The sequence below is a fragment of the Papilio xuthus genome, unplaced genomic scaffold, assembly GCF_000836235.2.
Source record: "Papilio xuthus unplaced genomic scaffold, Pxut_1.1 DF825017.1, whole genome shotgun sequence".
Classification (NCBI taxonomy): domain Eukaryota; kingdom Metazoa; phylum Arthropoda; class Insecta; order Lepidoptera; family Papilionidae; genus Papilio; species Papilio xuthus.
Window position 1 is genome coordinate 4,891,609 of NW_013533632.1, and position 27,946 is coordinate 4,919,554.

Here is a 27,946-nt window from a genome sequence, read left to right on the forward strand (position 1 = left end):
GTTAGTAAAACTGTTATTATAGTTTCCACATCTCTAGGATTAAAAATTTTATAGTATTCAGTTATGAGCGCACGCAAAATACACTTGATTAAAATAAGTATAATACTATTGCTTTAATAAAAGATTTTTTCGTAAAGCAATTTTACTATTTATAAATTAATTTCATATCAACCCATCAGTATCGTCAAGAATCAGTAAACACAATTTTCAATTTTTTTTTGTTATCAAACTGTGTACGAATATTTTTAAATAATATATTCAAATGATGTTAAGACAGGTCTATTTGCATATTGCATGCCATATTTGGCGTCTTGTGTAAGTATAAAAAATTCTAATGATAAAATTTCCTAAATTTGGATATCTTAAGAGAAGAAAAAAAGGACAAACATTTTTTCACTTTTTGTTTAATTTTAAACTTTCACATAAAACGTAAGTTATGAAATCGCTGCATTCGTACCAGAATCAATCATATGCACAAACAGGTCGGCGCACAAGCTATCTCTTCTCTGAATTAGTTAAAAAAAATAACGTACGCTACCCTTCCCGAACCCTAAGGCGTAGTATCGGCGAGTGAAGCTTCACTCGGTGGCTGGCCGGCGTGCGCGCAACATGGAGCGTACTGTCGCGCTCCTACTTTTGTATTTAAGCGTCGCGCGCGCAGAAATATTGACACCCCCGTACTTTAACTTAGCACTCGGAAAGAAAATTACCGCAACGGCGACGTGCGGCGATGAAGGCTCGGAACTCTACTGTAAACTTGCCGGCGCCAACGCCGACCACGACGAACATGTGATACAAGGACAGGTATTTTTTTTCTTTATTGCACATTCACCTTCTAAGAATTTTGTGACAGTTAATAATATTATTGTTTACGTTTTTATGTCTCGATGCGGCGCACCGAAGTTAATTAAGCAGACGAATATTTTATTTTTTATTTCATGTAGTACATATTTTTGCTTTATTTGTGCTAGATTATACTTACGAATGTTGCAAATGTTACAATTGCTAAGATGATTGAATGCCATTTTCTTGTGTTGCATAATTTTTACATGTATTAAGGAATGAGAACAAGGCAGAAAGTTATGATTTTGCTTTCCTCATATTTGTTTAAATTAGCCGCAGCTTCCCAGCGAGCGTAGCCAATAGCAGCATATACGGAAACTTGTGATAACACTGTTATCTCAAAAGCGTCGCGTCCTGTTAGCCAACCATACCACTGATAATGGAAACGGTCTCGTCGCCTCTTCATTACGAAACCTAAACCTATTAACCAAATTAACTCGAAACTTTTTAAATGTATTATTACATAAAAATAACCCTATTATTTTTTCTACCTTATTCTTATAAGAACAAATTACGGACTGTTTGGGGATTTTTTCCCGTTTCTTATGTTTAACGCTTTTCCATTATATTGTACTTACTCCTTGTTGTCTCAGAAGGTTGACTTTTAATTCCAAGGTGACATTTGATTAACGTGTATTTATTATATGGAGTATCATCATAAGTTATGGTGGTACATTCAGTAGCTGTTTATACCTAAAGCAATGAAGCTCCTGCCTGGAACATGAGCATCAGGGAATCCAAAAAACTTTAGATTGAAATTCAAAGTAGAGCATATGCACCTCATGTACCTGGAGTGTATTTAATTCAATATTAAAAATGAATTTGTTCTCAATTATTCATTTGTGAATTTTGCAAACACATTTCGCAGACATCAGCGGTCTGCTAAATAACATAGAATAATAAATTATTAAATACACATCATTAGCATACTCTAAAGAAATAAGATTTAGACAAAACTGAATTATGTCAATATCTTCTATAACCGGTGCAGCTAGTAACCTTTTTATTAACATATCCTGGTCGTAAATAAAATATGACTTTTTACGGTTCCTGGCTATATCCATAGCTATTTTTATTTTATAATAAAAATGAGAGAGTCAATCAACCAAAGTCAAATACGAAAATGAACATCTATAATATATTTTAGTTAATTATTCGTTTTTAATATTTTACTTAATATCATAGATTTAAGACTCTTTTGTCATAAAGTAAAGAGTAATTGATTCAAATGTAACACCTACAAATATTGTCTTTGCTAAGAAACGATACCAGTACTTATAGCTAACAAAAGAATGGTCTAAAAGTATCGATCCACAAAGTTTCGCTTTGCTTTCTCGTTATTTGTATTAAACATTCATTCAGTTTAGTAAATACATATTTTAGTTAGTCAAATTAGTAACAAAGTGGTATATATATCACAAGCGTCACGACAAAAGTTCATTCATCGTTATCCGGTGATAGTGAGGTCATAGGTTAAGAGAACATTTGTAAAGGCCATTACACTTTAATGTTTTAACATAAAAAAGGCAAGTCAATAAAAAATCTTAATATGAGCAAAACCATAAATAAGAGAGCAGTGTTAGAAAATTGGTAAATATAAATTGACAACCCTTATTGTAATTATGAGGTTCTTTTTTTATTCTGATTGAAGTCCGATTCTACTGCATTGGAATTATAAAAAATTTAAAGTTATCATTCTAGTTTTCTCTACTATCCAAATAATTAAAAACAAAGTAAATCCTGCCTTAAAATACGAATAGGTATCTATAATATCTAACGAGCAACTAACGCCAACCCAATTAACCATAACTGATAAAAAAATTGTGACTAGACAGAACCTTTTAGGTTACTTCGTGACATTTCGGAGAACATCGTTCTTCGTCGGTTCGACTCTTGGTATTTTTGCGGACATGTGGTGGCCAAATGCGCTTGCGCATCCAAACCTATACCGATCTTTTGTTTCGCTCCAATCTCACACAATGCCGTCCAAATTTGTATGGTCTTTTTGTAGGCACATGCTATTCGCGTGTACCGAAAAAGAACGAGTTTGGAATGAAGGGATTTATTGGGTGTTTTGAAAAGATCCCTTTCTTGTTAAGAAAGTGGAAAGATAAAAGATAAAAATGTACCGAAATATTGTTTAAACGTAAAAAAATATCGATGCTCGTATTCGCTTTAATCCTCTTGTAGGTAAAATATTCAGTCAGTACTAATGCTATATTTATTACCAGGTTTGCGACATTTGTGATGCTAACAATGAGGCAAAGAAACATCCACCGGAGTACGCAGTCGACAGCATGGAGACCTGGTGGCAGAGTCCGCCACTGTCGCGAGGAATGAAATACAACGAAGTCAACTTGACTATTGACCTCGGTCAAGTAAGTCCCTAGTCGCTAAATAGCATATCTGTATAAATGATGTCTATTAATAATATTGTAACGAACCTTATAAATATATATATATATTCTACAATTATATCGTTCAACATGAACAAATTCACTACAAATTGAATTAAGTTATTAATTACGGAACAATTTTTTTCTATTAGCCATATTAATTATTTACCAACATGGAGGAACAATTCTAATTTTTGTTGCTAAAACGAGTCTTTTTGTCGACATGTTTCCGTCTACGCTGGTCGCAACGTATCCCAGATCCCGAAATAGTGCCATTATACGATACTGTTGGTGCGTTGAACCCTACGTTACCTCACATTAAACTGTTAGAGACATTAAAGTAATAATAGACCAGATTTAATGACTAGAATATCATCTAAGTCTAACTAAGTGCTTAATACTAATATACTTATACATATTTTAATATAACAAAAGGCGGAGAGGTTCTAAATGTGTAGAACTTGATTTTTCAATGAATACGAAAATAATGTCCTTTTTGTTATTTCTCTCTTTATCTGTAGATTACAAAACATAAGCGTCCATTTTAATCTTGTATATATTTGACGATGATATTTATTGATCAATTACTGTTCGAGTACTCTATCTGGAGTGGGTATATGTACAAACAAATGCTTGCTTAGCGAATTATAAGATGAGTTCTCACGAAATATAGCGCAATAATCGTAAGTTTCTCACACTACAATCTCTGTAAAATATATCATCATCCATGTCCTTATCGTTGATAGATCACATAACAATATGTTTTAAAAGGACATTTTGGTTTCAAAAACCCACGGTAAGTCATCTATTTATAACATGATTATTTTCAATCCGGTTAAATGTAAAACCAACAATGGGTCATTATTGCTTTGCGTCTAACTTATTTTGTTTCTCCTTTAAGTTGCTTAAGTTGCGTATGCAATATTTTTAAGTTGTGTTGCTTGAAAAAAACCAATATTTTACAATTCCTCTGATACGATCTTGCCACATCATATCGATAAGTTAAAATAAATAAAAAAAAATATGTTATATATATGTTATTTTTTATCTTCAAAACATAAAAAATGTCCGGCAAAACATAGACCTTCATGAAGTTAGAATAATAAAATAAACAATTAACTTTAATTCCAACAAATTAATATTTTTTTGTGAACATTTACGCAACCAGTGTGCTCGTTTCATCACATATTTCATGCGTGTTTCGATACTCATACAGGACACTGTGGGCGGCGATAGCACGCTACAGATAATAAAACTTTTATACCGTGAACTAATATTTAAGGGCGATGTTACGACGTCCGTTATTATACGGTGGTGATTAGATCAAAATAACAGTATTTTTTTATAATAATACAAAACTAGCGTATAGAGATAACCTTATTGAGATAAAAAGCATAACCTATTACATTGATAAAATTAACTGTTAAGTAACGTTTAAGAACGTTAAAATTAAGTACGTTTATTATATTACAAATGTATATATATTTTAGGATCTTAGATATACCTACGAAGAAATTTGTAAGTATTTAGTAACTTTACAATTTTTATTTGATATACTTTAATTTATCAAATACTTGGTACTCCTACCCATGCGACGATGATGAAGACGTAACAAATATTATTTCTTTTTAGGAATTCCATGTAGCTTACGTTTTTGTTCGTATGGGCAACTCACCCCGCCCTGGACTCTGGGTATTAGAAAAGTCAACTGATTATGGGAAAACTTTCAAACCTTGGCAATATTTCTCAGATTCACCTCAGTAAGTTTTAAGGAGACACGTTTTATTTTTTTTTATTACCCTAAAGACTAAGCTATGTCAAGAATGGTCAAAAGTCACAAGGCGGTCACCAGATGTTAAAACTTTTTTTGTTATAAGTTTTAGTCTTGTGTAAAATATTAAAGAAATAATTAATGACAAAACTTATTTTTTTTAGAGATTGTGAAAGATTTTTCGGAAAAGAGAGCTTGCAGCCAATTACAAGAGATGACTCTGTCATCTGCAGCACCGAATATTCCAAAATTGTTCCCTTAGAAGGAGGAGAGGTAGGACAATCTTTTATGTAATATCGATTTGTAGCTATTTAGTTCTCTGTATATTTCATGACATTTGTCTTACAGATTCCTATTTCACTTCTAAACTACCGGCCTTCTTCTAACAAATACTTCGACTCGCCTGTTCTACAAGAATGGACAAGGGCAACCAACGTGAGACTTCGACTTCTTCGAACAAAGAATTTACTCGGACATCTTATGTCTGTAGCCAGACAAGATCCTACTGTAACCAGACGAGTAAGTTTAACGATTATATAATTAATAATTAACAAAGATACTAGTTGTAATAAATGACTGGAGAACGATTAGTAGGTGTCAGCATAAAATAAAATAAATGTATTGTGCAAGAAGTATATAACACGGGCGCTTAGGTATCGCGCGTTAAAAAGGCGTTCTAATAAATACCTTTTTGGGCGCTGAACGAACGTAACTAGAGCAATTTTAAAGGTTTCGTCGCTCAACGACCGCCAATGATGACTATTAACGCGGCGTTAAAAAAGCCCCCATGCGAATGAGGTAAAAGGGTAATAAAAATAATTTCAATTTTGTTTTAGTACTTTTACAGTATTAAAGACATCAGTATCGGGGGTCGTTGCATGTGCAACGGTCACGCAGACAATTGCGACCCTGCTGACCCTCAGAGCAATACCAACATCTTGGTGTGTCGTTGCCAACATAACACATGCGGACCACAATGTGCCGCTTGTTGTCCAGGATTTGAACAAAAGAAATGGCGCATATCACAAAACTGGAATAGATTCGCTTGCGAACGTAAGTAAACACATTCACTCAGAGTCCCTTAGGGCTCTGGAGACGGCATAAGAAATATTTGTCCGTAAATAAGTCTTAATTGTTTTTAAATATCATATTGCAAATAATTATAATTTACACAGCTTGTAACTGCCACAATCACACAACTGAATGTGTTTACGACCCTGAGATCGATGAGAAGCGTCTCTCCTTGGATATTCATGGCAATTACGAGGGCGGTGGCGTCTGTAAGAACTGCCAACACAATACTGAGGGAATTAACTGCAATAAATGCATACCAACATTCTTCAGGCCTTATGGAAAGAAATGGGATGAGATAGACGTGTGTCAACGTAAGTAGTTTTTAAACTTTTATGTAACGTATATTTGCTGTAAGGCGGATGAAATACACGTGACTCTAATTGAAAGGATTAATTAATTAAAGCTCGTTGCGAAATAAAGTTCGGCTTAAAGACCCTTAAGCGGAACTGTAACTAACTTAAGAAATGTCAAGTAGAGAAATGTAAAAATATTAACGAATAGTCTTTTGAGCTCGTGTATTTTTATGGATTCTTTGGTTACGCCAGACGTAAGTATGAAGACTAATTGATTTATTATTTCGTAGCTTGTAATTGCGACCTCCACTACTCGACCGGTAATTGTGAAGAAGAAACGGGTCGTTGTGAATGCAGACGAGAATTTAATCCGCCTAACTGCGATTCTTGTGCTTATGGATATTTCGACTATCCCAATTGCAAACCGTGTACTTGTAACTTGAATGGCACTGAGGGTGACAATTGCACACCAACAGATGGCTTAGTAAGTAAAAAATTTATGATTGTAGGTTACATAAATAAAAAATGAGTTCCAAAAAGTAAATGTTTACTTAGACTGTTTATATTAAAGGCTTCTTACACTGTCCGATTTCAAGTTGTTTATTTAGATAAACGTGATAATATTATGGTGGAATTTCGAGTATTTTTAAATGATTATTTGATATTTACAGTGTCCATGCAAATACAATTATGCAGGAAAATCTTGTGAGATTTGTCAAGATGGCTTTTATTCACCTGAATGTAAAAGTAAGTACTAAAAATGTCGCCTAATATAATTTTTTTCTGTCTATTCAGACATTATTACTAATGATATTGTTTTCTACAGATTGCGAGTGTAATTCAGTGGGATCCGTATCTCATGTTTGCGACAAAGAAACTGGCAACTGTACTTGTAAGAGTAAATACAGCGGTCGTACTTGCAACCAATGTGAAGCTGGTTACTACAACTATCCTACATGTAAACGTAAGTATTTTTTATTAATTTGTGAGTTTGTTTTTTTCGATATTACGATATTTATAAAATTGTTTCCAATTTAGACTGCAACTGTGACACCAGTGGAACAGAAGCAAGCATTTGTGATGACGTCAGCGGTCAATGTATCTGCAAAGATGGATTTGGCGGCGCACGATGTGACCAATGTCTTTCTGGGTAAGACACTCATTGCGTAAACAAATTACGATATGCTTACGATATAATTCAAGTACATCTGGCTCGGTATTTATACTAGATATCAAGGAAAACAGTTGATATGAGAGATTAAAAAAAAGATAAATCTATAATAATTTACAAAAAAGATTTTCTCCGTAGAAATCCCTGAATTCGTGAATATTTATGGCTTTTAAGTGTCTTACACTGGGCGACCTGATGCTACGTGCCGAATAGATTTTTTATCGTAGCTCCATTATAACTTGCTTGCTCGTTTCTAGATACTACATGGAGGTGAAAGGCCGTGAACGTCTCTGTGTCCCGTGCAACTGTTCTCCAACTGGCTCCACATCTACCAGTTGCTCCGCTGACGGCAAATGCAACTGCCTCTCAAACTTCGGAGGAAAACAATGCGATCAATGCTCGCCTGGTTATTACAAGTACCCTGAATGTTTACGTAAGTAACTATAGTATAATATGGTCTATTGTTTTCTCGTTGACGGCTAAATGTGTACAAAATAAAATACTAAATACCACCTAACCACTTAACTCATTTCTCTCATTTTCTTCAATTTTAGCTTGCAATTGCGATGCGGCTGGATCCATTGGCTCAACGTGCGATGACAACGGCCTCTGTCATTGCAAACCAAACTTCGATGGCGCAAAATGTGACAAGTGCAAGGAGCAATTCTATAACTACCCAGCTTGTGAGGAGTGTAACTGTGATCCTAGGGGTGTTATAGCTTCATTCGCAGGTAATTCATATTATTACATAAAATTTTATGAATTACAATCGTGATCTACAATATTTGGTACAGCTTAAACTAAAGAACGAAGTTTGACAATTAACAAAGATTTTATTGTTATGTTTTCGATATGTTTTTATCTATTTAGAATCTATATTTTACATTTAGCATTTTCTTTATATTTAAAAGGCACATCTAAATGTTTTTACACAGGTTGCGGGTCCGTGCCGGCTGGTGAGCTGTGCCAATGCAAGGATCGTGTGCAAGGTCGCATCTGTAACGATTGTAAGGCCTTATTCTGGAACTTGCAAGAATACAATCCTCTGGGATGCGAAGGTAATGCCAATTACTTTGAAATATGTCGTGAAATTATATATCTATCATTTACGAGTATGATTTTTACCGGAATGTTATGTATAAAACACTAGTTAAAGAAAAAAACTTAATTATTACCTTCTAACAAATCCACCCAATCCTTACATCCAAAACATTCGCAATTATAATATTAGTAAGATTAACAAGTGCTATAACTTAACAGGCATTAGAAAATTCTGGCTCATACTTGTATTAGTATAAGTCACCATAAATCCAATACTTTAGCATGTAACATGTTACCACGATAAGTTTTCGGCTTAATGGTGAGTTCCATACGACATTTCACAGAATTCAGTATGAGAACAAATATCCTCGACAGAACATACTGGTTTATGTTTTTTATTGTTGATAATTTTGGCGTACAGAATGCAGTTGCTATCTGGCTGGAACGCTGGGTGGGTTGGGCGCGTGCGATACCCGTTCGGGTCAGTGTACGTGCAAGATGAACGTCGATGGCTCTCAGTGTGATCAATGTCAAAGCGGCTTCTACAATCTGGAGAACAACAATCTCTTTGGATGTACCGGTATGTTTCTTAATTTGGTTCTTTTATCTTACCTAAGTATAAAAATTAAAGTCCAAAACCAACGAAAGCCTAATCTCCTTCTTATACTTTACATAAGATTTCAATTGGAATAGACATTGAAAAAAATTGTATATTTAATAAAATTTGACAGTCTGAGTTTAGACTGTGGTATGTCTTTTGCCCAAAAGTATCTCATCCAATAGGCGTTTGTTGTTTAAAAAAAACTTGTATTGCAGAGTGTGACTGCGATATCGGCGGCTCCATTGACAATAACTGCGACAAGAGCACAGGACAGTGTCGCTGTCACTCGCGTGTTGACGGCCGCCGCTGTGACCGGCCCATCCGCGCCCATTACTTCCCCACTCTTCACCAGTTCCAGTACGAAGTCGAAGAAGGTCTAACACAATCCGGTCCAGTCCGATACAGAGATTCCGAAGAAGTATTCCCCGGTTATTCCTGGAAGGGATACGTCGTATTTTCTGTGCTGCAGGTATTAAAGACTTTATGTTCAATAACTTTAAAACTAAGTTACTGGATACTAAATGCGAGATATTTAAGATATGTACCTATATGTTTTTCTTTCTAGAACGAAGTAATTAACGTGGTTCACATCGGCAAATCGTCTTTGTACCGCATGGTCCTAAAATACGCCAATCCTCTACGTGACTTAGTAACCACCACGATTATTGTAACACCAGAAAGCGTCGTGGATACACAGCAAATGTAAGTATCACAGAAATCTGTTCCTTCTGCAATTTACCAATTTATTGGCGAAAAACACTGATATGCACACTGTTGCTTTGTCTTTTAATAATTGATATTTACATAAAGAGCTACAATGGTGTTGCCAGCGTAATCATGATCGTGGCTATGTCAGAATGGTTTATAAATGTAACATTTCTATTAACAGGTTCAATGTAAATTTGCGACCGACTGAACAGCCTCAGCTAGTAACAGTAACATTAGAAAAAGGCAATGCACCAGCACCGTTTGTAATGAACGCCGGTAACTGGACTGTCACCATCAAGACAACGAGAGAAGTTATGATTGTTAGTATACATTCATGTACTATAATAAACAACAACATTATCACTATAATAATTAACTATTTTAAACCTTTTCTGCCTTACATTTAACGCAAAAGTTTATTTTCATATTCACAGGACTACTTTGTATTGATACCTGAGGCATATTACGAAGCGACTGTTTTAACTAAATTAGTTGATAAACCATGCGGTATTGGAGAACGTAATCTTTGTCGCCATTTTGCTTATCCAAGTCTCAGCGGACTGCCCGCAGCCAACATAACAACTCTAATCACACCAGTCACCGAATATGTCAACAATCCAGAGGTAATAAACATTTATTTTTACCCTAAATAATCCTCAGTTCCCGTCGTTTGTTATTTCTTAATTTCCTCAAAAACGATTAGACCTATAATAGAAAATTTACATTTCTTCCATTCTAGTGTTTGTTTATTTTTTCTTCAATTTAACTGAAACCAATGAGAGATCGGCTTATTATATCAATAATAACAGTAATAAATGAAAATCTTTTACAGCAACTAAGGGAGTACAGTTTAGGGCCAGCTGATATCCCACTATTGATCAGTGAACAAAGTGAACTACAATATGACATGAAAATCGAACCAAGCGGCCCTTACATTCTTTTAATTGAATACGTTACACCAGTTAATAATACAGGAAGTGGTGCTGAAATAGATGTGACTATATCGAATGTAACAGACGATAACAGTCCAAAAGGAATTATTACGATTCGTTTCCAATCTGGTGATGGGCCTGAGACAGGTGCTATCGTGAATCTAAACGACTGCCCTTACACTACTCCTTGCAGACAAGTCGTTGCGGATGATCTCTCAAAGATTATAACCGTGAATGTTATGGACCCCAATAATGTTGTCTACCTAGAGGTAAATTTAGCTCTATTATCCTACTTTTCATTGTGAAATATTGGATTACACCAATAATTAAATATGGAATGTCTTTAGGGCGACACAGATACTTTGGTTGGAATAAAGTCGATAGTAGCAATTCCTGAAGCAATCTGGCATCTTGACTACATCACACCTCGTCCGTTCTGTTTGAGACGTAATGGTAAATGTAGTCCGGGAGTTTTCGCGGCGGCGGTTGACTCTAAAAAGGTAAGTTTGTATTAAATATAAAGAACTATAGAAATAATATTAGATCATCATTAGCTCATTATACATTTCCACCGAGGGGCTTGGAGCCATAGGATAGCCTACCCTAAGTTAAGCGTGATTAGGTCATAGTACTAACTCAAATTAATTAAAATAATTTATTAATATTGCATTATACCAATCAAACTATGCTTGGAAGTTTCACTTTCTGACATGCTCCACGTAAATCAACCCAAAATCTCGTATTTATAATAATAATAAGGCGTTAACCATTAAATTGTTTTAATAAGGTAACTGTTTCGAATTAAGCTCACCGTTTTAATATTAATAACAATTATTTAAAAAAATTGTGTCCCATCTTGTTAATAAGCATTTGTCTTACCCCTACAGGTTGAAGTGGAAGCAGGTTCGGGCGGAGGCCGCGAAACTCGACCCTCTATCCTCGATAATTCAACATCAGTTGTTTATCTGGATCCAACCTCGGATCCTATTAAGTTGGAATCTAAAGTCCCTACTCCTGGAGACTACGTCTTTGTTGTACATTACTTCCAGCCTAATAAACCAGGTAACATGTTTGATATTTTACTTCTGAAAAAATCATTTTTTAAGCTATATTGTAACCTTATCAAAACTATTTTCGTTTCTATTAAAATATATTTATTATTGTAGAAAGCAATGCAGAAATAACAGTCACTATCGACGACCAGAAATACGAAGCATCGTTACCCATAGAACATTGCCCATCTAATTCTGGATGCAGAGCTCTAATTACACTGGCTAATGGAAATACACAGTTTTCAGTTAACGAAAACTTCACATTAAATTTCAAGGTAATTCTTTAAACCAAATTTGATTTCATTTAAAATCTTCAGCTAAATGAAAATTGATGTAAGAAAAATGATAGTAAATTGTGCATCTTAAGACTAGATTGATGCATCATTGTTTTGTCATAAGGCTATATTAATGTGTTTTTAATTATGTTACAATAGGGTAACACGAGCAAAGGAGTTTGGTTGGATTACGTCTTAGTTATAGAGAAACCAGACTACTTAGACACTGCAATTAAAGAAGCAAACACACTCGATTACACAAGAGAGTTTATTGAAAATTGCGCTATGAATCATTACTACATAAACCCCAATGAAACTGGTATGTTTTATTAAAAAATACGTTCACATTTTCTGTCGTCAATCACATAAGATAAGATATTTAATGTTAGATAAAAATGACAACTTGGGTACAACATTTCTATAAATCTCATCAAATTTTCATACTTTGAGACTGCCATGCCGCCATGTTCGAAGAGATTGTGCGTTTTGAGTGTTTGAATCGGGTAGAGTTGATGTCTATCAACAACAACGTACGCTACCTCCGAAGTTCGCTAAAGGACGAAATAGATGCGCGCGCAATTTTGGCGAGTTGCGCACGCAGGCACTTGTACTAACTTCATTCTCCCAAAAATGAATATCTGTAGATTTTGCTCTCGACGAGATGCGTCTCGTTCCGTCCACTCAGGGAAGTGGACGGAGCGATCCGCGTAGTAAATATCTAATATGTCCTCTTAATTTAAACTATACTTACTAATATTTTTTTTGTATAATAATTATATTATTATTACTACAACGTATTCTTTTATTAATATTAATAAATTACATTTCATATATAAAATTAAAAATTATACAACATATATTATTTTAAAAACAGAACACCACCGGCTGCAGAGTCCCATGACTCAAACAACCAGTGGTCAGGGCTGCAGAAAGAGGAACCTTCCCACTTCTTGTTATTATTTACCTTAGTCACAATTTAATATTATCTGTATTATTAAATATGTAGTAGTTTCATTTTTGTAATAGTATTTTTTGCCTACTGAAAGGCAGTGCTTTAAAGGTACAATTAAAAAATGTTCCTATACCTTATAAATGCAGGTAAAATGAGATGTACCGGTCAATTAGTACTCTTTTCAGAGGAGTTCAGACACAGACACTTCCTACCTAAATTTTTATTTTCATCTTAAGGTTTCTGTCGAGATGCAATGTTCTCTATCACCGCCGAATACAACAGCGGAGCATTGAGTTGCCTTTGCGACTTCATGGGTTCTACAGAGCTGGAATGCAACACATTCGGTGGACAATGTCCATGTAAGCCGAACGTTATCGGACGAACTTGCAGCGCTTGCAAAACTGGTTTCTACGGTTTCCCTAACTGCAAACCATGCAATTGTCCACTGACCGCCATTTGTGATGATAACGGTACGTATATACTTCGGATATATTATTGATAAATTTATAAAAATGCTTACAAATATTTAAGTTATATTTAAGAGTTCCTTTTTTTTCTTGCATTGATAATGTAGATAAGATTTTCTAATAAAATAGATGCTTATATTAAGAATTGTATATTAAATATCAACTGTAACGTAATCAAGTTATATTAATAAATGATAATATTTTAGGTCAATGTATTTGCCCAAAAAATGTGGAAGGGGACAATTGTGATCGTTGTAAACCGTTCACATTTAACTTCGACGTGCAGCGCGGTTGTGATGACTGTAACTGCAACCCTCTCGGTGTAGTCGGCAACCAACTACAGTGCGAGGCAGACAGTGGTAACTGCGAGTAAGTTTAGACTTTATTGCGGTATCCAAAAGATACATTCTCGTCTAATTGCGTTTAAAATCTTATTGATTTTCAAATCCCTGGTAGCAGTGCGTAGCTGATTTCATCTCAATGTATGATGTTATTTGAAAGAAAGACGCAAAACTGTAGTTTCGATTGTTTTACTTTCTATTAAATCTTACTAATGTTATACATGCGAATGTTAGGATTGATGGATTTTTGTTAGAAAGTATCTCCAGAACGTCTGCATGGATCTCGCTGAAATTTGGCATAGATGTAGATGACTGAAAGAACACATAGACTACAGATTAAGTTTTTTTTAACTCCGCACAGACATAGTTGCGCACAGCTAGTAAATAAATAAATAACTATATGGCAACTTTATAAACTCGTTATATAAATTCAAATTTATTATTTCAGTTGTAAAGAAAATGTAATAGGCAGGACTTGTGATCATTGTGTACCTGGCCATTACGCGTTCCCGGATTGCTTAGAATGTACTTGCAACTTGTACGGCACCACTGAAGACGTATGCGATCAAAACACTGCCCAGTGTTATTGTAAAAAGCACGTCAGGGGTCAAGTAAGTCACGCATATTAAAATTATTTACCATTTATTTGTTTAACTTGCACAGGTGGAAGAAAATAAAAACAATAGTAGTCTATCAAGACTACGCCAAGCCGTGATTTTAATTAGTGTACGACAATGTTTGAAAGTTTTTACTTTATTATCTTCTTTGATTTCTTCGCTTACATTTTGGAAATATTATAATATTTTTTCCTTTCAGGCATGTGACACTTGCAAAGATGAATACTTCAACTTACAACCAGACAATCCCGATGGATGTACAAAATGTTACTGTTTCGGCAAGACAACAAGGTGCACCAGCTCGTATTTGACGTGGGCAGAGGTAAGGTTCAATACAAAATATATGTAAATTAATTAAACTATAGAGATAATTTAGTCTTTTTCTCGACTACCTAAAAATGCAACCGTTTTGATTAATTAACACGATATTCTAGAGCTTTTTCGGTTCGGAACACGGTAGTTATAAATGCAATAAGTTGGTTTCGAACTGTTATTTATAATAAAATAACTCACTACAAAAAATGAGATAAAAATATGTATTGTTTTGATACAGATCAGCGGTATGAGCGATTGGTATCTAGTAAGTGTCGAAATGAATCGAACTCTGAACATTTTCCCGTACACCATTGCACCCACTATTTTAAACGAAACGGTAATCGGCGCAGAACTAGTAAGCAGTGATGATGAAGACCAAAAACTAGTTTACTTTGGTGTTCCGAAATATTATCTCGGTGAGTAGAAAATTGGTTTACACCACTTAGCAATAACGACATTTTTACCATTACATTAATAAAAAATACACACAACGTAAAGTTAAATTTTTATACAAGATAAATTTAACCTTCACACAATGTAGATATTTATTATGAATGTATATTATCAGTCAATCATAAACAAACTAATGTAATGAATAAAAGAAGTCGTACGATGACATCATATGGGTTCATGTCGCTGCGTGATAAGCTAACATTGTTGCAAACGTAATTTGACTATTGCTGACTTTGTATGTACTCGATGATAATCATTATTTTTAGTCTTAGATGTTTCGTTTCTTAGCATTTAGTATACACACACAAGAAGCAAGAGGATGTGACTAAAATAAACATCTCATCAAAAACCGCAATTAGTTATTTTTATTACATTTTAGTTGTATGCTATTCCAATGCCTTCTACCTTTTATGAAAAATTGTATTAATTTAATTCCAGGTCAACGTCTGACGTCATATGGAGGATATCTTACATATACTGTTTTTTACACTACAAGAGATGATGGATTTGCTGTGATTGAGGCTGACGTTATTATTGGGGGAGCAAACGGATACATAGTACACAACAGCGTGGAACAACCACCATCAGTTGTCAACTGGAGGCACAGCGTTAGAATAAGCGAGGATGAATTCACAAACCTGGATGGTTCTGCTGTGACCAGAGATCAATTTATGAACATACTTGTTAATGTAACTAGTATTTACATTCGGGCAACTTATTGGCATGAAGCTGTGACAACAAGGTACGTAATAGTTATACGGTGTTATTGTAATTATTTTCGAAAAATGTCTGGATTTATTAAGAGCAATAGGTGGCGTATAGTCAAAATATTACGCATAACCAAAGCGATCATTGTTTTCAATTTATTTTATCACAGAGAACTACAAATTTAAGCTGATCATTACAATTTAGGAAAAAATCTTTATATTTATAGATTGATGAGTGTCAGTTTGGATGTCGCTGTTGAAGACTTTGCTGATGGTAGACAAGCTTCCTCTGTTGAAGACTGCCAATGTCCCAAAGCATATCGCGGTCTGTCGTGCGAACAGTGTGCTGAAGGCTATTACAGACTTAGTTCTGGACCACATGCCGGATTCTGCGTACCATGTCAATGTAACGGACATTCGAACGAATGTGATGTTAATACTGGTATTTGTCTGGTAAGTTGAAATCTAAAGGATTTTGCTGTCGGTACTCTTCTTAATTACATTTAGTAATATAAACATAATGGACGCATATTACGGGATACTGTTTTCTAGGAATGTACGGACTACACAATGGGAGATCACTGCGAACAATGCATTCCTGGTTACCATGGCGACGCGACGGTTGGCACGCCTAACGATTGCCTCATCTGCGCCTGCCCAATGCCCTATCCATCTAACAAGTAAGTTACGAACGTAGATCACAGTTTTGTTTTCATAAAACATGGCAATAAGCACATAGATTTCCTTCTGCGTACGTTCTTAAAATATTAAAAGTTATTAAGAGACAATTTTTTTTTATTAATTAATTAATATCTATGTATTTAATTACCCTTTTAAGCTTTGCCATTGGCTGTGAATTAAGTGGAAATGGTTCCTTGATCTCGTGTGATTGTAAACCTGGCTACGCTGGCGCAAGATGTGAATATTGTGCGGCGGGATACTATGGCATACCCGAAAATATAGGTGAGTAATCAATTATAGCCGCTAAAAACTTTCAACCTAAAATATATCACCGCAGTACTTAGTCCTTGTCATCAGAATAAAGCAACCCTCATCCCACCAGTAGCTTTCTAATTAAACTAAAATGTCTATTTAATATTTTGTAAAAAAGTGACAATGTTGTGTCAATGTTTCAGGCGATCACTGCAAACCTTGCAACTGTTCGGGTAACATCAACCCTGACGACCCTAGTTCATGCGACAGCATCACTGGTGACTGTCTCAAGTGTGTCAACAACACCGCTGGAGCCGCCTGTAATCTGTGTGCCCCTGGCTTCTTCGGAGATGCCATATTCTCTAAGAACTGCACAGGTACGTTATTTTAAAACATAGTATCATATGCTCTCTTTTCGATTTTTAAATTGAAAGTTCATGTTCAGTTGAGTCTTGACTGCATAGTCAAGATTCCAATATGAATCTTTATCTAATCTTTTCTGCGAAAAACACGTAAATAAAGCTGTAATATTGCTTGCATATTTATCTAAATTAAGCAGATGAAGTAATTCACTGTATAAATATATTTTTTCTTTAGATATAACAGTATAAAAGACTTAGTAGTTTAAAGTTTCATCCAGATTCATTTTATAGTTGTGTCTTAACATCCATAAATCCAAACTTTTGCATTTATAATATTAGTAACATAAGATTTCAAAAACAGCGTGCGTATGCGACGAGTTCGGAATGGAGCGTTGTGACCCCACGACTGGTACTTGCGTGTGCCGGCCGGGAGTAATTGGGGACAAGTGCGACCGTTGCGCGCCCGATCATTGGGGCCTCAATAGCGGTCAGGGCTGCACCCCGTGCTCCTGCGCACTCGCCTCCGAGTCCTCACAATGCGATGATAATACTGGACAATGCAGGTTCGTAGCGTACAAATTCTACACTTAATAAATAAAAATAAAAACAATCGTGTCGTTCTAACATTCCTAATTAAGGATAGGCTTCGAGGTGTACATATAAGTCTACACTTATCTATATGTAACTCATTCTTTACATGTTTATCATCTCCTGGTGTTTTAATTTATAGATGTGCAAAAGGAGTTACCGGAAAACAATGCGACCAATGTGCTGCCGGCTACTGGAACTATACCAAATATGGATGCGATCGTGAGTTAAAATCTTACCACAAATGTATTTGAGTATTTGAAGAACTTTCTAAATAAGCTTAAACTGTATAGATGATCAAAAACTATTATACTATCGGTGTTTTTAATTCCAATTGGAAATCCAGGAGCGTCAAATTATATTTTATTCCGAAATGATTAAATAATTCTTAATTTTCGTATAATTTCAGATTGCAATTGTAATACTGGATACTCCCTTGGATTTATGTGCAACGCCACTGGCCAGTGCGAGTGTCTTCCAGGTGTTATAGGAGAAAAATGTGACCGGTGTCCTGAAAGGTAAAATTATTATGTTTAACTGTTATAGTAGATCTCCACTGCTGAGTCATATACATCCTTGAGTGTTCAAAGTGTGTGTGAGCAATGATGACTTACAACGATGGCGTTTTTAACAACATTCTCCTTTTTTGTAATAGGTGGGTCTTACTCCCTCACGAAGGTTGTCTCGAGTGTGATTCGTGTACCGACGCTTTAATATTCTCTGTAGAAGACTTGAGCTACATGTTGTCCAATGAAAGTCTTGAATTTAAGGTAAAAATATTTTTATTTACTTTGTTCATCATAAGGTTACTGTTCACTATTACATTTAAAGTTATGTCGAATACTTAAGCTGATAAACGTTACTAAATATTATCGATGATATCTTCCAGGACAAGGCAGACTCCTTTTTCACTACGCAACGACTGAACTATATTTCCAACAAAACCGAGCAACTTAAGCCCAGGTTAACAGAATTACGTAACGTCGATTTAGGCGAAGTTACAACTGCGGTAAAAGCTTTGGAGACCAGTTCTAAGAACCTATTGAGATCCGTAAGTATAGATTTATATTTATAGATGATTTATATGTTTGTGTAAAAACTATACAAAATACCATTTTTAGGCCGAGTTTGCAGCAACCGATAGTGAAAATCAAATCGGAAGGGCTGCATCATTAGCAGCAGAAGCGGACAAAATTTTAGCGTCAGTTCGGGATAACGGTCAGAAAGCTAAAGACATTGTCACACACGTCAGTGACTTGGCAACAGGCCTGGAACTCAGTCAACAACCTAAAGTAGACAGCGCTTTAGCAGAAGCTCAGCAAATTAAGAGTGATATTTCAGGTATGGTCCTCATGCAAATTACTGTAAAAACATTTTATTACAATTAGCTTTTAGCCTTTCACATATACAGTTTCATTCATCTCCAGGTTTCCTCCAAATCAATCTATCTACCTTCATCTAAGTCGTCACTCCCGTCTTAATTATGTCACCTTTTACGCAATCTGGCCATCTCTGCCTAGCTCTATCATGCAATAAAATTCCTCACTCATTATTGTTTCAGCCAAAGATCTCAAACCAAAAGAAGAATTAGCAATAAGTGCCATAAACAATGTCGATAATCAAATAGAACGAATGAATATTTTCGTCCAACCTGTTATTGAACAAACAAAGGTATAAAAAGGTGTTCTATTTTTAATGTTTACTAGATTTTCTACAACTAAAAATGTTTCATTATTTTAATTTACAGAAATTCCAAATATTAGTAAACAAAACAAAAGACTTGAAAGGAAAGTTAGACGAAATGTTACAATACACGAACATTGCACAGAAAACTGCTGACGAAGCTAAGATGTTAAATGATAAGAATAGGTTAGTGTCGTAGAATGAATATTTTCACAAGTTTTACCTATTACAGTATGGAACTAAGTAAGAGCTAAACAAATTTCTTTTTTTAGAGAATCCAAGTTTGGAAACAAAGTTCTATCGGTCACTAAATTGAACAGTGCAGCTATGAAAGATCTAATTGATGCCGCTTTGGACATAAATAACGCCACATTTTTTAATGTTCTGTCTGGAGGTATTGTAAGAAATTCATCCAAAGCATTGGAAGATTTAAACAACGGTAACAATGAAATTGAAGAAATGCTAGCACTATTAAAGGATGATTATCCAATTCTTACAAATTTGACTGACGTTGCCTTGCATCATGCAGAAGGATTAAGAAACAGGGTAAATTGAAAAAAATGTATTTAGATTACTAGACTTAATAATAGTGCATTAACTATAAAAAATACTATTTGAATTCACAGGCAGACAGTCTACGTGCTTTAGCAGAAAGGGAAAATAACAACACTAGGACTCAACATGCTTATAGTGCAGCCTCTGCATATTCATCTATTGTACAAGAAATCAGTGACGCAAAAAAAGCAAGCGATGACGCAGTAGCATCAATTCTAAACGCCACGAATATTGTAAGTAAAATCAATATTACAAAATATGTATTAAGATAATTAACATAGGGAGAGTCCGTACAGCAGCTAATGCTGAATAGCCCCCTCGCCCGGTGCAATGCCACGCCACACCGAAGAGTGGCATGAAATAAGAGTAATTCTGCTTCTTGTCTGGTGGTGGAGGACGTACAAGAAGCGGAAATTTTCTCTTTCCGTACGTCCAAGGGTAGACAACGCTTCTAAAACCTTTAAACTTGCTTCAGATGCCTACAACCAACGACCATTTCGCAACTTTAGCAAAATATTGTGGCCGCTTGCTCGTTTGTCATGTACTAAAAATAAGTAATTATCTAAGACACTAGCTACATAGTAAAAAGTCTATAGTGTTTAAAAAAATGTTTTAGAACAATATTCTCCAAGAAAACGTCACTCCAGCAAAGGATAAATCAATGAAACTGTCAGAAACTGCTTTAAGTGCTCAACAGACTGTGGAAGAAAAGCTAAGGCCTAACCTTACCCGTGCAGAGGAAGCATTAAAGGACGCTTGGAAGATCCTTGGTGATGCGGACGATGAAAACAATGCCATACAATTGTAAGTTTAACTCCTGGATCGAAGATGTTCTAAATGATTACCACATTGAGTTTTCATTTTATTTATCTTTTTGTGTTGTTCCTTGTGTAAATTCGACGTTTCATTTATAGATCACTTCCGACCAGCACATCAACTTCATTGGAAGGCGAAACTCAAAAAGCCTCTAAAGTAATGGAAACTGTCAAATCCACGAGTAATATTATGTCGCAACTAGGCAAGGATCTTGCCTCTAGTAAGGAATGGGCACAGTCTCTACCAAAAGTAGCTGACGATGCACAAAAGATGACATCGAATATTGAGAACCTAGGTATGCTGAATTTTAAATATTATAAAAGAGCATTATACTTCTCAATTGTGATGTACGATCAATGTATTCAATTTGTTGTTTTAAATTTTGTAGTAAATAACATCAAAGATTTGGATCCGAAGATTTCTTCCCAGTACCGTGTTGTAAAAATGAAACAGGAAAGTCTGGAACAGCGTCGTAAAGAAGCAGATGAAAGGTTGCAAAAATTGAGAGACCTGGTTGAACAGGTACTTTTAATATTTCTACATCATCATAATGGGTAATATTATAAAATATGTTAGACAAAGTACATAATATAATAAATTTGTCCATCAGGCCCGTACTGTAGCCAACCGAGTGCAATTCGGCGTAACATTCGATCGTTGGTCAACCCTTCAACCGAGACTTCCTGATACCGTTGACGAAATGTCTACATCTACTCACGTTTCTACATACTTCCGCACCAAAGAGAAGAATGGATTCATACTTTACTTAGGCAATCCAAAAGACACAATGCTCAGACGAACAAAATCTGTAAGTTGCAATATCAAGCTATATCTTACTGTAGAAAAACACTAGTTTTTATTACATACGTAGTTAGCATTTGTAAAACGTTATAACTTATCTTTTAGGATGACTTTATGGTCATTGGTATCCAAAATGGATATCCATATGTAGTAATGGACATCGGTGACAGCGCTGGAAAAGATCCTACTAAGATTGGCAGCGACAAATTTGTCGCTGATAACAAATGGTATCAAGTCATAGTTGACAGGTGAGAAAATATTATGCTTTACCCCTTTATCACATTTAACAGTTTATCATATTTTTCAAATGTAACAATGTAGGTTAGTCAACCTACACTGTTATCAGTATTAAAAATATCTCATCGCCGTAGTCCTATTCCTTCAATAAACTTATATCTGGCACATATTATATTTCGATCAGTAATCGATTCGGATTTGGCAAATTAACTCGTTATATGTACTTTATGAAAAACTTATCTGAAAAATGACATGTATTTTCAGAGTCGGTCGTAACGTTAAGCTATCCATTCGCGAATCTTTACGCAATGGCACAGAATACGTACATTCGAAAGATGCCACTTTACCAGGACAGCATACAATCTTCAATTTGGACAGGCAAAAGTCTAAACTTTATGTCGGTGGCGTTCCATCTGATGCGCAACTGCAAGGAGTGAGCTTCCCTGCATTTGAAGGTCAAATAGAAGAACTTATGATAGGTGATACACCTGTAGGATTATGGAATTTTATTAGTGCTGATAATCTGAAGGGAGCTAGACAGAGGTAAAAAAATTAAGGTTACAAAAATCTCTTTTGGGACAATGAATAACTTTTAATAAAATTATATTCAATTTTAGAGACAACTTAATAACATCACAGAGCGGGCCACAAGAGTATCGATTCAATGGCCGGTCTCACGTTACAATGCCAGGTAGAGGATACCTTGTACCACAGAAGAACCACGTACTCCTCTTCTTTAGAACATATGCTCCCGATGGCCTGATATATCTAGTAGGAGAAGGTAGTCACTTCTTCTCCCTTCAGATGCAGGATGGACGCATTTACTTACAGGTAAAATTTTTGTAACTTTATTTACAAATCAAAACAACAACTGATGCACTTTAGTTGAGCATAAATTGTACTAATTCCTCTCTGTGTACATATTTTTTTTATATTTTTAATTATAGGTGTCTCTCGGAAACCCTGATGATCTCACAATAATTGGGACAACAAAGGCTTACAATGATGGCAAATGGCATAGGCTAGATGCTGGAAGATATTTGACTACATGTTCACTCAAAGTCGATGGCGAAGTTCTCAAGACAGTTTCGACTTCTGAAACGAAAGAAATCCCTGATCTCGACACAATGAACTTTGGCGGAAATAATAAAGGAATTATACAAGTTACTAGTAAAGGATTTGATGGTTGCATTCGACAAATTAGTATAGATGGTGTAAATATTGATTTAAGTGAAAATATGGAGTCTGTGGGTGTAGCTTATGGTTGTCAGGTAGCCTTTTTACTAAAAACTAAGTGTATTTTATAGATACAGGAGAGTCCTAACTTCAAATTATTAATTGCGTATTTCAGTTCGCATCACTCGTCTCACTATCGGGCGAAGACAGTTATCTACGCTATGTTAATCTTACAACAGAAAACTTACAATTGACACTTAAATTTAAAACGTCCAAAGCAGATGGACTTATATTTGTATACTTAAGTAGAACTCAAACTACTACAATGTCCGATAGTATATCTTTATCGTTAATTGGCGGTAAGTTAGTTTGTAAAGTTTACTTCATTTTTATATTAATTTTATAATAATTATATTACTGAAGGGTAATTATTAAATTCACGGAAATTTAATATCCGAAATTCCAGGTAAATTGGTACTGATGAGCCAACGAGAACAACTTGACACAGGCCTCGGTACATACAATGATTCTCAGTGGCACGTTGTCACAGTGACGCACAATAACCAAGCATTACGGCTAGTTGTGGACGACTTCGATTACTTCAGGTAAGGTGTAAGATGATGATTAGCTAACAAAAAAGTTTCTATAATGAGATGTTCCCAAAAAAACCTTAACTTCTACTTTCTTACACTTTTGTAATTTTGATCAGGATTTTACTTCATTTTGTGGGAGAACAATTTACACTGCGCTCTCAAGTGTGCATGCTTCAGTCAAAGTCATATTATTCAACTGTTAACGTTATTATCCTTCCATTGTCTTCTCAGTACTGACACAGCGCCAGCACCACTGCACATACTAGATGGAGTGTTGTTTGTGGGCGGCGTACAACCTGGATACGTAGTCGGAGGCAAAGTGGGGTCAAAAGCACCGTTCCAAGGTTGCATAGCTGACGCTACAATAAATGGCAGGATGCTTAACCTGCTTGAACCCTTCAGCAATAACAGCGTCATATTTGGCAGATGTGGCACCACAACCACAACAGGTGGCGTGCCCCCAGGTAAATTACTTTTTAACCACATCCGAGCGCTAACAAGATAAATAAACTAGTTTTTTTTTCTTTTGGAAATGTTACTTTTAATAATATTCGGATGTCAGATCGATTTTGACTATCATATTCTTCTATCAAGTAACTACATATAAAAACAGTAGTAATGTAACATAACAGGATGACCCACAAGTTTTTTACGTATATAGTTATTAACTAAAATTTTCTTTTTCCCAATGGACTTCAGATCGCTTGATCTGGGCGGCACCAGCACCGGTCGACGTGCTTCCTACGCCAACATCCCTGCCGCCATTGGCCACACCTGCACCAGACGTTGTAACTGTTAAAGGTAAACCAATAAATTCGGCCGACCACTTTTATTAAAAATAAAATGCTATTCCTAATCAGTGATTAATGTACTGTGACGATGTCTGTCTATTTTTACAGTTAATCCTGAAGAAAATGAAATCGAGACAACGACACCTACAGCACCGCCAACTACAACAAGACCACCATTCAAAATGACAACGACGACCGTTCGACCTTCCACAACCACGCGTAGACCTCCGCCCCAGCCAGAAGCCGGGTGCGCACTGGCTTATGACACACACTACGGCTTTGGTGACCCTTCGGAAGGATACAGATTCGGTTGGTTAATTAATAATGCTGAACTATTAATTAAATTATATGTTGAATGCAGAAATACTCCAAGATGTTTTCCATTGCACATACTTTTGGGTTTATTTTACTGATGATTGTAACATTTTTTGTATCAACACTTTTTTATTGCAGGCACTCGCAATGACAGTCGCATAGAATATTCCAAGTTGCCAGGCCGCCAGCGGGAAGGGTTCGACTTCACGATCACCTTCCGTACATTTGATCAACATGGCGGTCTTATTTTCTACGGCGAGGCTGATAAGGCCCCTGGCCAGTTCTTAGCATTATATATGAAAGACGCGAAGGTACATACCATTATGATTAATTTATTCATCATCATCCCTGGCCCTGGCGCACATGATTTTCTAAACCTTTTTTTTTTGGCGTAATGGCTATAGTCAGCCGCCTGCTTGTCGCCAAACCTTCTTTTATATGACATTAGTACAGTTCGACAAGGATATTGTAGAACTTTTAATAATGACGGGGACTACCACTAACTTTTAGGGATACCGATGGAATTTTTCTAAAAAGTATAATAGATCAACATTAATCCTCTTTCTCGTTGCTGTGCTCGATGGTCAGAAAATGACACTGACAAGCTGTCAAGACGACATTGTTTATATTTTCCGATTGTCACAAGTCACAACATCTTTGATGATCTGAATTTTTACGGAATGTAAACAATAAAATAAAGTTTTTCTATAAAGCCATGTCATTTGGATGTAATTGAATTTCTTTGCATCATAAATTAAGGAATAACAGCGATTATTTCAAAGAAAAATTGTTCAAAAAACACTTATTAAAAATTAACTTGCGGTCATTAACTTTTTTAGATTTTCGTACTACCAAAAGCGAAAAAATAGACTAAGCTTATTACGAGCAGAACAAAATATCAAAAGACAATATGCGTATTTACGGCATACTGAATATCCAAAATAAAACTATAATAAGTTTCTCTAAAATGTTACCCAGTCAAGACGGAATTTCACAAGAAGGCGCGGGAAACAGCAGATTTATTTTAAAGCATGCCATTTAATGTATAAAACTTTTTATTTTAGCTTCATTTCACATTTAATTGTGGTGGAGAAACTGCTTTTGTTCAATCAACACAAACATATAATGGGACGGAATGGCACACTGTGACTTTAGTCAGGAAGGAAGGTCATGGAAAGCTTACTGTTGATTCAGAGCGCATCGGTGAAGCCAGTGTTACATGTATATCACCAGCTATTTTAACACCACCATTCTACTATGGTGGTCTTGGCAATTTGTCGTCTGGTATCCGCCAGAATCTAATGGTATGTATTTTTTGTAATTCTCAATATGCTTTCTTATGTTTCAAAAGAACATTAAGTGCGTCCAACAGTTTATCTATAACCTTCATGGTCAGTGGAAAGAAAGTGTTTATGGAAAGCCAATAGCTAACAATTAGAATGTAGTCTAAGAAAATTCAAACAACAAGCAACAAAACTAATGATAAGCAATGACTCACCAAAATTTATGACAACCAGAGAAGTTGCTGAGTATATTGTTGACAAAAAATTGAAGAATTATGAGAAAGAAAAGATATCATTAGCATTTTAATTGAGAAATGTAAAATAATTCATATTTTTTATGACCAGGACTTCTACCAGCCATTCAAAGGATGCCTAAAGGGACTTATGATGAATGGCCAGTATGTTACTGACATCATGTATCGTGTTAACTCACTGCGTTGCACTGACAGCATTGAACCTGGCGTCTACTTTGGACCATCAAATAATGTTCACAGTAATTATTTGAAGGTAAGTTAAAATAATACCAATAATTTTACATTTCTAGTGATGTTACTCTGAAGATATTTAAAATTACCATCCTCCAGTAATGTATCAATACCCAATAGAAAAAAGATTTTGTTGCATAAGTATTAAAGGAGCGGAGAGATTCCAAACTGGAAATATTTCTGTTAATCAATATTTTAAATTACTTGAAAATATAATTGAAATTACATATTATTTTGGACACTTTTAGTAACTATATTTACTTTTTTTTAAATTCTAGCTCCTCGAAAACTTCAAAGTTGGCTTTGAGATTTCCATCTCAATGGAAGTGAAGCCACGGAATTCCACCGGCTTGCTATTGAGTGTACATGGCAAGCGGGACTTTATGATCCTCGAGCTATTGGAAAATGAAGTTATCGCCAATGTTGAGAACGGAAAAGGTCCTTTCCATGCAAGTTATAAACTGGGAAATAAGTTCACACTATGTGATGGAAATTGGCACAAAATTCACGGTAAATATTAATAAAACCTTCTTATAATCTTCACCCAGCAGTCCCTTACCATCAAATTCTTAACCACATCCATTAAAACCCTTTAGACTTTTTATTAACATCAGCCGGACACCTTACAATACCTCTTTATATAAAAATATTTCATAGCAATATTAATGATAACAAATTGATTCCAGCTGTAAAATCACGGCATGTGGTCTCCGTTGGTGTAGATGGTCACTTCTCCGACGCTGGTCTGGGCCAGTCTGGTTCCACGGACACCAGATCTGCGCTTTACATTGGCGGACACGAGCGGCCCATTTCGAAGGTGCGCGGTGTTCGATCCCGTCGTGGCTTCACAGGATGCATCAGGAATATCGTCATCAGGGAAACACCTGTTCAAATACCCTTGACTGCCGCCGGCCGTAATACCCATGTTGGTGTATGTCCCACTGATTAATTTATGTCTTCAACATGTAATTTAAAACCTAAACGTATTATTTCATACTGCATAAAATTAAATAATTCTATCAATTCTATTTCACTTTATGGAGAAGCATTTGTTTATTTATTTGTGTAAAATATATATCGACCCGTTTGAAGAAATGAGTGACATCTTATTGGATATCTATATATAAATTCTTATGTTATTGTTTGACAATAGTCTTGTAATAATAAGCCAATTCAACTGTATTAAAATAATATATCATTACAATCCATATCATTGTTTTATTTAGTTAAATTTATTGACACTTGCAAAGATATACCTACCGGCAGTATAAGATGCTTAACGTAAACATTAAGATTTAATTTTACATTAAAGGTCGTCG

At 35.4% G+C, this 27,946-nt stretch overlaps 2 protein-coding genes across 2 annotated transcripts in view; one reads left to right on the top strand and one right to left on the bottom strand.

Annotated features, from left to right (window-relative positions):
• Positions 1-600, bottom strand: part of LanB2 (laminin subunit gamma-1) — a 29,344-nt gene extending 28,744 nt beyond the window's left edge. Inside the window, exon 1 of the mRNA XM_013323720.1 lies at positions 534-600. The gene's annotated coding sequence lies outside the window, so the exon portion shown is untranslated. The remainder of the gene's footprint in view (positions 1-533) is intronic.
• Positions 511-27,835, top strand: LanA (laminin subunit alpha). Its single transcript, XM_013323719.1, has 62 exons — positions 511-804; positions 3,075-3,221; positions 4,872-4,999; positions 5,175-5,283; positions 5,359-5,529; positions 5,847-6,063; positions 6,186-6,395; positions 6,668-6,861; positions 7,049-7,124; positions 7,204-7,341; positions 7,416-7,527; positions 7,806-7,981; positions 8,103-8,279; positions 8,484-8,606; positions 9,011-9,169; positions 9,406-9,659; positions 9,756-9,892; positions 10,080-10,218; positions 10,333-10,521; positions 10,731-11,099; positions 11,178-11,330; positions 11,718-11,892; positions 11,997-12,157; positions 12,317-12,476; positions 13,346-13,579; positions 13,783-13,945; positions 14,366-14,528; positions 14,734-14,856; positions 15,088-15,265; positions 15,741-16,044; positions 16,237-16,462; positions 16,562-16,689; positions 16,848-16,972; positions 17,146-17,319; positions 17,666-17,867; positions 18,035-18,114; positions 18,302-18,410; positions 18,548-18,662; positions 18,782-18,943; positions 19,014-19,233; positions 19,454-19,563; positions 19,640-19,761; positions 19,848-20,121; positions 20,202-20,363; positions 20,747-20,934; positions 21,045-21,241; positions 21,335-21,468; positions 21,557-21,754; positions 21,853-21,995; positions 22,249-22,527; positions 22,602-22,815; positions 22,932-23,255; positions 23,336-23,519; positions 23,627-23,765; positions 23,985-24,217; positions 24,453-24,554; positions 24,653-24,853; positions 24,998-25,170; positions 25,924-26,163; positions 26,488-26,649; positions 26,906-27,137; positions 27,314-27,835. Exons 1-62 carry the CDS (start codon positions 610-612, stop codon positions 27,574-27,576), a joined length of 11,049 nt encoding a protein of 3,682 aa, XP_013179173.1. The 5' UTR covers positions 511-609; the 3' UTR covers positions 27,577-27,835.
• The last annotated feature ends 111 nt before the right edge of the window (positions 27,836-27,946 follow it).

Excerpts from the sequence above, each read along its gene's own strand:
- LanA (XM_013323719.1), top strand. The coding sequence starts at position 610 with ATGGAGCGTACTGTCGCGCTCCTACTTTTGTATTTAAGCGTCGCGCGC. Across the intron at positions 13,946-14,365 it reads GCAGACAGTGGTAACTGCGA|TTGTAAAGAAAATGTAATAG; the intron begins GTAAGTTTAGAC and ends TTATTATTTCAG. Across the intron at positions 23,520-23,626 it reads ATCTTTATCGTTAATTGGCG|GTAAATTGGTACTGATGAGC; the intron begins GTAAGTTAGTTT and ends CCGAAATTCCAG.